At 44.8% G+C, this 13,026-nt stretch overlaps 1 protein-coding gene across 8 annotated transcripts in view; it reads right to left on the bottom strand.

Moving 5' to 3' along the window:
- Positions 1-13,026, bottom strand: part of CEP170B (centrosomal protein 170B) — a 57,024-nt gene that overhangs the window by 4,873 nt on the left and 39,125 nt on the right. For 5 of the 8 annotated variants that reach the window (XM_083836737.1, XM_083836739.1, XM_083836742.1 and 2 more), the window contains 7 exons: positions 9,742-9,991; positions 7,209-7,368; positions 3,428-3,466; positions 2,734-2,877; positions 1,733-1,821; positions 1,097-1,190; positions 34-85 (listed from right to left, as the gene is read on the bottom strand). In XM_083836737.1, coding sequence (XP_083692863.1) covers positions 34-85; positions 1,097-1,190; positions 1,733-1,821; positions 2,734-2,877; positions 3,428-3,466; positions 7,209-7,368; positions 9,742-9,991 — 828 coding nt within the window. The remainder of the gene's footprint in view (positions 1-33; positions 86-1,096; positions 1,191-1,732; positions 1,822-2,733; positions 2,878-3,427; positions 3,467-7,208; positions 7,369-9,741; positions 9,992-13,026) is intronic. The other 3 variants (XM_083836741.1, XM_083836744.1, XM_083836743.1) reach the window with 2 other exon arrangements.

The raw sequence follows: 13,026 nt of genomic DNA, 5'->3' as shown, positions 1-13,026 counted from the left end.
GGAAAGACAAAACAAACATTTCAAATGACCAACCTTCAAGCTGTTTTTGAACTCTCCTGAGCTCCTTCAGGATAGAACTGATTTCCTGGAAATAAAAGCATCAGAATGGAGATTTAAGCAACAAGTTACTCAACTAATAATGCAGGAATCTAGTCCTACTCTCCCCCTGCCTTCTCCCATCAAGAATATTCAAGGCCATTTCCAAACTTGATTATTTAACAGAAAAGACTAATAGAGTATTAAGCTTTGACTTGATGATCTTGAAGGTCTTCTTCAACCTAGATGATTCTGTGATCTCTATCTAGGTCAGCACATGCGACCTCTGCTCTGCCTCGTTTTCCCAAGTGCTACTACACCACCCAGTTTATAGCTACAATGGTTTATTAGATTTGAAATGTCAGCCAGATTAACTGTCCAGGTAGCTGGACACTAACTATACAAAGGCTCATTCACACCCCTTTAACACCACACATACAAAGATATTTGCAAACAACTCCTAGACTAGACAAAGTAATTGGCCACATATATATCATTGTAGCACTGGGTCCTTAGACACAGGTCCTGCACAGTTATATATACTCTTAGCATCAGCCAGAGTCCATTACTGTACTTAAATCCCTACTGACGGTCCCCATAAATGACAGTAAGAGGTTATGTGAGCACAAACACCACCCTACAGATGAGGTTTGTGTTATTGTCCTGTTAGCAAATTGTAACAGGTGGGGAAAAAAACAAACATCCAGGAGAAACACCTGTCTGCAACTAAAGCTGTGGCAACTACATGGTAGGTGATGCTTTGGAAGATGTTTAAATGAAGCCTAAAGATCCTGGAACTTGTACATCTGCTAAGGGACTGAGTATCTAAAAATGAATTACTAAGGACGGGGAGAAAATTTTGGTGAAAGTGACAATACCACAACAGCTGAAAAACTCACCTTGTCACACTTAAAGCAGCAACAGAAAACAGCAGTTCAACACATGCAAATGAGCCAGTAATTTCAAAAATGGATTTGAGGTGAGCCAGAACTTACGTTGGTTTCTCACAAAGCTTTCAATGGACACAAGCCTTCAGTAGTTTACTTGTTCCATGTCTTACCTTGTTTGATGTCTTCAGAATTGGCACTTCATTTTCCGAGTTAATTTTGGCCTCCATCTCCTCCCAGGTCCTTTCTGAGTTTTGAAACAGAATCCTGCAGCACAAAGCATGGAACAGGTCTTAAAATTACCATCCAAAAGCTGATTGTTTAAAAGACTTAATTATCACAAGATGTGGCAACAAAGGAGATTAATGGATTAGCGACAGGACAAAGCTCCTTTCAGCTGATTTAGGAACATTCCAAAGTCCTTCTCTACCTGATGGCTTCTAGAGCAACAACAGGCTTTGAAGAGCTTGCACAAGACCTGGTGATCTGTGGGCTCTCTGAGAGCCTTGGGACATGGGAGGAAAGAGAACAAAATCCACCAGTAGGAATACATTTTTTTCCTTTCTTTCCACAGGCAGCGTTTCAAAGTTAATGTATTAACAGATATTATAAATCCAGCACTAAAATTCAGAAGGCCAGATATATGAGAAAAGAGATGGCAGGAAACCATATTACCTCTCGTTCACTACATACCCCATTTACTACACTGATTCCCTACCCCTTGATAATAAAGCTTCTGAAGATGACAGTGCATTATCTTCCACAAAGAGCCAGTCAACATTTCAGGCCAGGGACAAAAAGTTACTTACTTCATTTTTTCAGCTAGGTTTTCTGTATTTTCACGGATTGCATGTGATAACTGGGACACCGGGTTCAACATCAGGTTGTCAAAGATAACCTAAAACAAAAGGCAAAATCAGATAAAGAAATTTTATCAAAAGAGGAAAAATAAAAAATACATTTTCTTTTAGAGTAAACAATCCCCACTGAAATATCTTTCTCTATAGGGATGACATTTGAAGCTCAAGGGAGATTAAGATAGCATACAGCTTTGTTGTAACACTTTGGCAAAAAGATTAACAGTAACCTGTTCAGTTGTTGGTTTTGGTCTTTTTTTTTTCTAGAAGAGTAGAGGAAGACAGAGTTGTTTGAAGTCACATAACAGCTTAAACATTTCTTTAAGACTTTACAAGCCTCACAGGTACCTTCACCCCCAAAACCAAGCACATGCACACACACACAGAACAAAACAAAAAAACCCAACATCTTAAGTGATTTATATGAGACACTTCAAGCCACTTTCACAGTCATGTATCTTGATATTCAGCCAGGCATATCCAGATTCTGCCACAACTGCTCCACAGGCAGCTCAGACCAGCACGTCCATTGCAGAAAAATAAGGTGCCGTTACTGACTATGTACAGCTAGTCTCCTGACATAATTTCTTGCCATTAAACCACCAATGCTGCACATTTCAAAGTTGAGACATTTGTGTTTTTCATTAAAAGAGCAAGTGAAATAGCCAAAGTGGGCTGACACTGAATGCCTCCTCCCCAGTGATCAAGCCTCAGATCCTAGTGAAGCTTTACACAGGAGAGGAAACTTCCAGTTAGTGTTGACTAAAAGGGTGATTTTCTGTTCCTTTTTTCATTTCTTTAACACTATTTCTACACCAACAAAAGTGAGACCTCTTGAGAAGAGCACTTTTTTGAGTAGCTGCCTTTTGCAGCTTAGAAAGAGCAGATATGCATACTGCACCTGAGAGCAATGTCATATATAAAGTTAGAAAGTAAAGAAAAGGGTGGCCTGCCTCCTCACGGTTTCTTGTCCTTGTTTTTTTTGATGGATCCTCTTCTCTATTATCGTTCATATTTTGGTCAAAATCCTTCAGTTCCACTGATCCCGGAGGCACTTTCTGGTAGTTCAGACTTGCTTCTGGAATGTGCTGCACCAACTTGGAAATAATGAGTAATGAGTCATTAAAAATGAGTAGGGAAGGAGGCACACAGGCACTCACTGCAGGTATGGCAGATTTTCAGGCAAGCCCCAGAGGAACACTGATTCATTCAAGTCTTGTTCAGACAGGTATGGGTTCCTAAGCAAATTACCAGACCCCAATCCTGCAAATATCTACCCACTGGAGTCATCCTACGAAACTCAGTGGGGCTATTCCACTTCATAATCTTGAGACTTGAACGTGTCATTGAACAGTACATCTTTGCCTTTTATAGGCTAAAATTCAAAAAAACCTGTTTCCTTGTATCTTATGTTTTAATATATCAATGCAACATTAAAGTGACACTAAAATTAATCAGAAAACATTTAATAACACATGGAAGAGATGAAAAAGGAATCCAAAACCACTGATAATGCAGACAATTTACAGTAAGAACAGCAAGACAGCTACTCCTGTTTGTTTGATTGACAGACAAAAAACTAAAAGAAGGTGAGGAAAGTAACAATGACAAGACAGGAATACAAAAATAATGGGATGGAAAGTGCACCTGAGATGGATATGCCAGCCGAAAAGATCTACGAGCAATCTGTGTTAAAACAGAAACAAAGAGATCAATGCTACTGAATGACTGTGACAGCAAGTATCAAAGAACACACACATTGTTATTTTGGGGTGACATTCCCCAAAGCGCGTTCCTGAGGACCAGCACTCGCTGCCCACCCCCGTCAGCATGCACTGAACCCACAGAGGTGCTGGTCACCCACCAGTTCTGCAGAGGCGGTCTCAGGCAGCTCCCCAGTTACTTCAAAATAGACAGTGCTGAGTGAAATCCCACAGCTCTCTTAGCACAGGAGGCTCTGGGGTTGGCACCAGCCCTCAGCTTCGTGAGGAAGCCATGTGCCATCCAAGGTCCAGGCTTCCCACACTCTATGCAGTAGCACTTGGGTTATGCATAGGCAGAAGGCGTGAGACTTTATGCTATGGGTGCACAACAGCCAAAACGTTTAGCTAACAAGCTTTATTTAAGCATCCTTTTGTGAAGTGCAGAAACAGTGAGCTATGCTGGCTGCAGCGGTGAAGCAGTGTCAGAAAGGAACGAGATATTCCTATAGCCCAGCAGATCTCGGCACAACCAGCTGTAGGAGCTGCATCTGCTCCCCCACCAGCAGGAGATTTTCATACACTATCTGGTTCCTTCTCACGCTTTCTGTTCTGTCACATCCATAAGCACCTCCTTTCGTCATACCAACAGTCACACTGAGCACATTAAACAGCAACTTCATAAATATAACTGGGATCTACGTTTTTTGCTATATCATTAGCAACTAAAAAAAAAAAAAAAGCCAACCAACTAATTTTGTGCAGGACTAAGCCTTGCAGAAGTGGCCAGGGATTTGGGCTGACCCACTTGACTCCACCTGCAGCCCTGCAGAGAACTGGGTCCTGTAACACCTACACACACACAACCCAAGGCATCCCAAACAAGCCAGGACTTTGGTAAACGGGAATCACGAAGGTTTCACCCTTTCTTGCAGCAGGGCTCAGCTCAGTACTCCAGGAATCTGGGTTATTGCATACTGTGCAGTTGAGGGCTACAAAAACCAGAAACACCCTAAACGTGCATCAGGGAACTGAAACCCTCCCGGGCTAACATCCAAGCCAACACTGGACCTGAAGGGCAGAACGTGAAGCGTAAGGTTTAAATCTCCATCTTAACTGAAGAGATTAACTAAATCTCCATCTTAACTTTTAAGAGAACGCACCCAGTTTTTGCTCTTAGCCAAGCTCTGTAACAAAAGCAATTTAAAATGCAATTTGTTGGAGGCTGACAAATGCTGTAGCACACACAGGTCTGAAGCGAAGCTTCTGGTAAGGTGCTGAACCCTCAGAAGTGATTCCAGTGTTGGCACTTTTCCCTGCATTCTTCCCCTCAGTTTCTTAGAGTAGGTGCAAACATTTAGTAGTAGCAAACCAAGGGCTAGCAGAGCAGCATACAGCACTGCAGGAACCAGAGCTCTATAAGAGAGATGGTCACACACAGCAAACATTGCTCATTCACATATTTACTGTTAGCAGATGTTTCTACTAAATTACTTTTGCTACTATAGTAAATTTCTAATCGCTGTGTCCTTTCCTAGAATATTCAGTGTAAAATTGTTTAATAAACACAAACTTCACAGTGCTTAGCATCACACATGCTGATCTCGAGATTTCCAAGCAGCTTCCCTGCATTAAGCTCAAAGTAATTATTTTAGCCCAGGTTGAGCAGCACCCAGACCTGCCTGATGCCCTCTGAGGGAGGTGTGCCCGCTGATTCCAAGACCAGTCCCAAAGACCTGATGTGTATTTACTACACCCCGCATCAGTCCTGTTACTCCCGGTCACAACACGGCCCCCAGGATGCGCAGTTCAGGATCCCAAGCTATTCGGGATTCAGCTCGACACCTCAGCAGCACGAAGTCCTGCTGATTTAACCTGTTCCTGGCTATCACGAGGCAGCTCCACTGATGAACAGCAGAGTCTGGGTCTAACTGAACAGCCTCCCAGCCACTGGCCGTGCTGCAGTCACTGTTATCCAGCCCTACTGGGAGGGAATCTAGTTAGAAGCCTTTACTGGGGTTTCAGCCATCGCTGGCTGAGCACTCCAAAGGTGCCAAAAGCAGATGAAGGACAGAATCCTCCCACACCACTGCCTACAAGGGTGAGCAGGACCCTCCTCACTGCAACCAGACTGGAGCAGGACCCCCAGAACAGTGCACTTGTCTGTGATTTTGGTCCCTCCTGCCTGCTTGGAGTCCAGCATCACTGCTCCTGAGCATTACCTACAGCACAGCACAACCCTGCAAAGTCACATCAGGGAGAAATCCTCAATTAGCCAGGGTCCAAGCAGTCCTGGCAAGCCATTCAGCATCACTACCAGGTGCTCTGCAGCCCAGCATTTTGCACAGAACCCTCAATCTGTGTGTTTTGCAGGTATCACCGCTCCTCCATGCTACCCAGCAGCAGGGAACAACCTTCTGTAGGTGCTGGCTTAGGGCCGCACCCTTCAGCGGCACTGGAGAAAAGAAGGTGTGCTTCCTGCTGGAAGGAAGTGAGTGCTGGTCATTACCAACCCACAGCAAACGTCTCATTTGCAAGTCAGAAGTAAGGTAGATACGCCACCTTAACTGCTCAACAGAGCAGCACAGAAGGCAGTTCTGCAGGTGTGGCATTTGCATGGAAACAAAGCAATAAAACACCATCTCGGAGCCTGAAGTTATTGTGAAATGTTTGCACACTGTGGCTCAACGCCAAATGGCCCCTAGCAGAAAACCCTTCCCTAAGCAGGCTGCAGCTGACCAGGGTTTATTTAACACAAGCACAGCCCTGCACACCTCATCTTCCAGTAACCTCCCTAAACTTCTGCTTTGCACCTTCAGCAATGAACACAGCAGGGTCACAGGGCCTCCAAATCCTCTCCTAGCAGGGCAGCAAATTTGGCCTCAGCTTTGAATCCTGTTTAGGATAGACGTACAATTCTTATAACAAAGACAATAGAGGACCAAGAGGCCCAGGTGAACAGCAAATAAAAGAAGAGATTTATTTTTAACCCCACACTGGTGGTAGACAGGAGGGAATTTGGATTTAAACAGCAGCAAAGGCCAGGGCACCTTGCAGCTGAGCTTGGGCTGAGTCCCTGAGCTGCTGCACTGGTGAGCCAAATTCAGGTAAGGCCTCCATCCTCCCGAAGTTAACTCCCTCCATCCTTACGCACCTCACAGGCTGCAGAGCAGCCTCTGCTGACACACAGGTGCAGGGAAGGGATTTAAGAAACCCCTGCACAGCATTTCAGAAGCCCTGGCAGAAAGGACACAGCACAAGTTCAAAACACACAGCTGGTACCGAGGGAAGAGCTCACCGTGTGCATGCAGGGCACACAGCCAGCACCTTGTCTGGAAGGAGGGGGGCTCAGGCTCCCTGGCCCAGGAGCAGTGCACACCCACCCCATCCTGCTCCCCAGGGAGCAGTGTCCCACTGGAGGCCATCGGGTCCTTCAGAATCTAACATTTTGACAATATGGCCTTTTTGCTTCCTGGAGACGCTGTAAGGACGTCCCCAACAAAAGTGCAACCTGCCCAGTTTCAATATTAAAGAAAAATAAAAAGGCAAAATAAAGAGCATCCTAAACAGACTAACAGACTGCAGTCAATCTTCTGTTGTTTTTTTAGGATGGCGAGAGTTTGTAATGCTGCAGAACCCAAGGATGCTGCCCTGATCTCCCACTACAGCCATGCCGCGCACACCTGCTAGCACTCAGAGGCCGAGACTTCTGCCATTCGGGATCTTACCTCTTCTCTCGCCGATATGGTAGAAGCAGGAGTGTTGGGCACAGAGCTGAGGGAGGTGCTTGGTCCCGTCCCCGACGAACTCTGTGAGTCCCCATCTCCAGCAACATCATGAATCTCTCGAGCAAGGATGGCCACATCCTTCACCAAGGTTTGGCTTAGCCTGAAGCACAGGGCATGAAGCACAGCCATTAGGACACACGATACAACAAGCCTCATATTCATAACACATATATATATTTTAAAAAAGCATCTGCAAAAGACTTTTTTTCTTTCTTTACTGTCAACCACAGGAAGTCTGTAAGAATTACAACCTCCGCAGAGGCTAGGAAAAGCTTTGGGGTGCAGCTTTTTGGCATGGCATTGAGGAATGTTCTGACTACATACGAGAACAACAAGATAAATCCACTTCTCTCCTATACCCGGCTTCAAAGCAGAGATTTGAGAAGAAAAATTCTAGTTAGTACACACTATCAAAAAGTGTTGGAGATGGTCCATAAAGAAGCTTAATGTTATTGTTCCCCAACCATTTTTTTTTAATCTTTTAAATAGAACATGGTCACTTCTTCTTGGGACTTTTGCTTTCCCCTAAAAAGCACAAAGAAGGAAAATGGGATTAACAAAACCATTGGCGACCATTATACTCGTGGCTTATTTCCAGGCTTTTATTTTTCTCTTTAAACCATTAAACTAAAAAGCAACAATGAAAGCATTCCTCCACCATGCAAAAAAACAAAACAGTAAGCTCTTGTGCCTTATGGAAATTACCACAGTGTGATGTTCTACAACACGGCTAGAGCTCTCCTAGAAAGCCAGAAACTGTATTCTTTATTACATAAAGAATAAAAACCTCGAACTCTTTCCCTCTCCCTTGTGGTTTACAAATCAAAATACGCCTCGATCATCTCCAAAAGGGATGAGGGATGACCAGGGTTATGCATGGCATACCTTAGAGCGATCTGCTTTTCAGAAACCAAGTCCTGAAACTTCAAGACCCCTTACAGGTCTCCAGCTAAGGCTCAGTGACTGCAGAACATTGCTCTGCTTGCTCTAGAACTTGAAACCAGTTTGTAAGTCTCTAGGTTGTTAGTAGCAAAGACTAAAAAAAGAAATCATCAGACCAGAAGTAGCTGTTGTGATAATTTTAAAGAAGAGCTTAGAAAAAAAAAAAAAGTCTTCCAGTCTGAAAGACATCTTTACTTGAAAAAAAAAAACAAAAAACAAGCAATATAATAAAGCTGTCAGTTCATCAAAACATTTCCTCAGAAAGAAAATGTGTAATTGAACTAATAAAAAGTAGTTTGATCTGCCTGCCGAAGGTGCCCCTATCCGTGCTGGTTTCGGATAGAGCTCTCACCCCACGCACCCATCGTGCGATTCACTTACTGTATACAAGTGGCATTTTCCCTTTTAACTCTCTCCGACTACTTTAAACCCCTCCCAGTTAATTTGGGAGCAGCAACGGAAATCAGAGCAGCAATTAGAAGCAGACTATGTGACCGAGTTCTGCAACGTGCCGAGCCAGACGAGGCTGATGCAATCACTTATTTATAGCTCCTGCGTGCCCGAGTGCTCTCCCGTGGTAGGGACGCTGCTACGAGGGAAATCAACATTTCCCCCCACACACGCTTCTTACAGCACAGGTAAAGCAGCTTGGTTTGAGGGCTGGCACGTTTTCTACAGGCTGCCAGCAGCGTTCAGGAAAAAAGCTTTTTAAGATCCGTGCAGCAAGCGATACGTCTGACATGGAAACGCTGACCCGGAGCACGCCAAGACAGCTTCCTACGTCGAAATTATTTCAAGTATGGCCAGCACAATGGAAGACCAGTATTTCTGGAAAGTTGGCATAACACACTCGCATATTACAGATGTCAAACCTCAAACGCCGCTGTTTAAAAAAAGAAACTATTTGCTTTACTGCCAAAGCCCTCCAGGCAACCACAGGACCACCAGTATACAATAGCTCCCGTATCCACAGACATCGAGCTAAGCAAGAACTCATTTATATACAGGGCACAGACAGGTTTTCTTGTCTGGATTCGATTGTGCCAGCCAAAGAGGTTTCTGCCCTGCAGCGACTGCTTACTGCTACCTCACCGGCTTCAGGCACAGCGGCTTCAACAGTTTACATCCTGGCTGTTTGCTGATCCATTTGATTTCCTCTGTAGGAGAACTAGGACGGTTCACACGAACTGCTCTGTGCACAGAGAGCACCTTCCAGCAGAACACGGTGAAGAGCAGAGATAGATACATGTTTTGACAGACTTAAAGCTCAAAGAGGATACCTGTCCACAGCTCGGAGAAGAAACAAGCCCAGAAACAACCCAGCTTCTCTGCACCTTGGCATTTTCTAGCCAGAAGGTACAACCAGCACTGCCTGGCACAGGCTGTAAAGCTTCAGGAAAACGTACTGATGCTCAAGGCATGAAGGAAGGTGGGGGACACACAGACAACAGGGGAGTGTGCCTCTCTTTCCACCTTCACACCTGGGTTTTGAACACCACGGAAAACAACCCACTGCTGCCCAGCTCCTCACCTGGCTATTTCTGCTATCTCTGCTGTCTGCGCCATGAAGTTGTAGGGGTCAGGGTGGTCGTCAAACTCTTCGTCATCATCCGTCTCTCTGCCGTTGTGTTTCTGTTTGCCGAGCCCAGAGCCACGTATCCTCGGCGTCTGTGTGGCTGTTGAAGTATGGGAGCGTTTGTGTTTAGGGGAGCTGTGATTTGAGCCATATTCCTCCTCCGAAGTGGAAGTGTAATCTGAACCCTGTGGTCTCCGCCTTGATGCTTATAAAAAATGAATTGGTTTCAGACCAAGGAAAGTGAAGAGGGACTACAACAGGGCAAAAAGGTAACACAACACTAGCCCAGGAACACAAGGGAAGGAGAGTTTCTGTGCAGATTTTAAGTTAAACAGCACGTTCTCGGAGCTGATTTCAAAGCTGAGCACTTCTGCAGCTCCCATCCGCTATACAAATTTGGAGTGGGAAATTCCAATGCAAAACCAAAATGATTCTTACCAGCTCCAAAGTATTGAATTATTACCACAGACAGCTTTCCATGCACAGAAGCTCTGTGTATAAGCAGCACACGTTTCAGACTCCTCATAGTCCCACAGAAATCCTTCTCTAAAGAGAGCCCAATTTTCAAGCCTGCAGACACCTTTCCAATTAGTTTCAAGTCCAAGCAAAAAGGAAGGGTTTTTTTGAGCGAAGCAGAGATGATGGTACTTGGTTTTATTTGTAAGAGTCCACACCCCCACCTCCTGCCTCGCAGCGCCCTGTCACTGACACCCTACAAGAAGCGTTCACACCAGCAGGCCGTCAGGACCGGATCCAGCCCCTGGAGTCGAGCGGAGGCTGCCCGCTTGTCCCAGCCGCTTCTGCGGCCACCCAGGCCCTGGTTGCATGGGAAGCACCGAGATGCCCTGGGATCAACCCCCTGATTTGGAAACCGGGCTCCCAGAGTTCGCTGTCTCATGGCACTCTCTGCACAGCCCTTCATTCCTTCCATCCTTGCCCGGAGGATGAAGACCCACCGAACACAAAGCCAGCCACGTTACTGACAATTACAGCACCTAAAAGCTTCACTCTGCTACCAAGGTTATAAGAATGCTAAATCACTGAAAGCAAATTAAGCCAGCATCACTGATCATGCAAACAAAAATAATGAATTTGGCTTATAAGATGGAGATAGAAACTAGACAGTTACCACATAGAGGAAAAAAAAATGTTCGTATACATTGTTACCGCAGCTATTTACAGGTCATGGCTCAGGATTAAAATATATACGTATATACAGAAAAATAAATCAGCTCATATTCCACCAGAAGAGAAGTTTTTGTTTGTTTGTTTGTTTTGGTTTTTTAAGTACAGGTTTTGAATCAAGAGGTCTCCCTATCACTGAACAGGGACTCCCAAACTAAGGGCCTGATTTTCCGCCCCTGCACACCAAGGGCAACCAGAATCTAGTCCTGCAGCATCATTCAGATCACACTGAGTAAACAAATCCCGTACACAGAGGAGCAGGGGGATACCAGCCCTTCTCTTTCCGAATTGGCACCTTGGATTATCCTGACGTTATCTGCGCTTTTCCCATAAAGTTACCTCAGGTGCCTGACAAGCCACTGGCATTTCTTGTCTCGAGGCCAGATACTCATTCTGTTCCTCCGTTAGCAAGATTAGCTTTCTCCCACTGGGACGGTTGGAAACCATCATGGTTAGCTTAATGCTTTAAGAAATCCTCGAATAAATCAGCCACATCTGCCTCCTTACTCCCAAGGCTTGACACTCAGTGTTTTCAATGGTTATTGTATCGTGCTCAGAGACACCTCGATGGCACAGTGCAACCGTTCAGTTCATCAACGTCTTGGTTTTGTCCCAGGAATGGGGTGCTGGGTGCTCGTTCACAAGGTCTCTAACGTTAGTATAGGAACACGCATCACACACCCGCTACAGCGCTACGAAGCAGGAGGAAGTACAACTAGTCTACTTAGAGCTTGTGCAAGGTCCACAATCCTATCAAGGAATTAGGAGGTTAGTATTTTAAGAGCAGCTAATTCAAAGAAGGATTAGCATCATGTGCTGCAACTATGCCCAAGGAAAGGTGTTAGCGTGCTACTACAAAGCTCTGCAAATCAAAAACCAATTCATTTGAGAACAAGAACTGGCCAGCTCTTATCATTTTTCTCCAAATGATTTGAAGTCTGTGGTCCAAAGGCAGGGGGGTGTGAAGAGTACCTCTTGTTTGTAAAACCTGGACCACATCGTACTGATCTGAATTTGTTATTGATTAACACACAGTCAGTAACAGCATCATCTTGGAAAAGGCAAGAGAGCAACTCCACGCACTCTTTTAGCTAATTTACATTCTGATTTACATGCATATACAAATGTGCAAGAAAAAAATCATTAAAATAAAGGGAAGCTGGAGGTGACAAAACAATCCAAAAATCAAAACAAGCAGCAAATAACATTTTTAGCATGCAATAAAAATGAATAGTGCAAGAAGGATAATTATTTCAACTGTATGAAAGGACATGAAAAGGACACATCCAAAACTCTTCAAGAGCCCTTACAAAAAAAAAAAAGCCCTTACACGAATCTGCTCAAAACAGCATCCCTCTCAACAGGCCTGAGAAACTCAGCCAAAGCAGTTCTTCCTGTCCCTTCAGCCCCCCATCCTCCCTAAAAAACAACTCAAACAGCCCTGCTTGGTCACGTTCATGGTAGATCAAGGAGTCTGGGCATAGACCAGGTCTTAGACTGAAGGCATAAGCACTATCTGGGACAGCCTCTGATTGCCAAATACCGTACCAGAGCTGTCATCTGCACTGTCCCCACCTCTTAATTAAAGGCTGTTTTAACCATGACAAACGTTGATATTGCGAGGGTCTGTTCACAACAGGCTGCTGAGTGTACAGCTAGAGAGCAAGACAGCCCCCGAACCTCCTCCTCGCGGGCAGCATAACTGTGTGCCTTCCTTACCTATGGCAAAAATGAATGAAAATACACAGCAGAGGGAACCTCGTGGGGCAATCAAAATGTAGTGTCCAGCTCCACGCTTGCATTTACAGCAAAAAGAAGCGAACAACCTTTAAAACACAGGGACATTAATTTGTTTTCCTGTTTCACGTGCCTTCAAACCTGCCGCTGTGGACATTAGCTGCCATCAATACCATTAGAGCCATTCTCGGAGCAAACTCTGAGTTTTAGAAGTCAAAGAAAAGCAGGACAGAACTGGAGAGGCATTAAACTCTACCTTTTTAACAGAAACAAAAAAAAGATAACATTCTCCTGCTAGATGGCAACTGGCTGCTCAAA

This window comes from Anser anser (genome assembly GCF_964211835.1).
Source record: "Anser anser genome assembly, chromosome: 5".
NCBI lineage: Eukaryota > Metazoa > Chordata > Aves > Anseriformes > Anatidae > Anser > Anser anser.
Note: the sequence above shows the minus strand (reverse complement) of the source record. Positions and strands in the feature narration are given on the sequence as shown.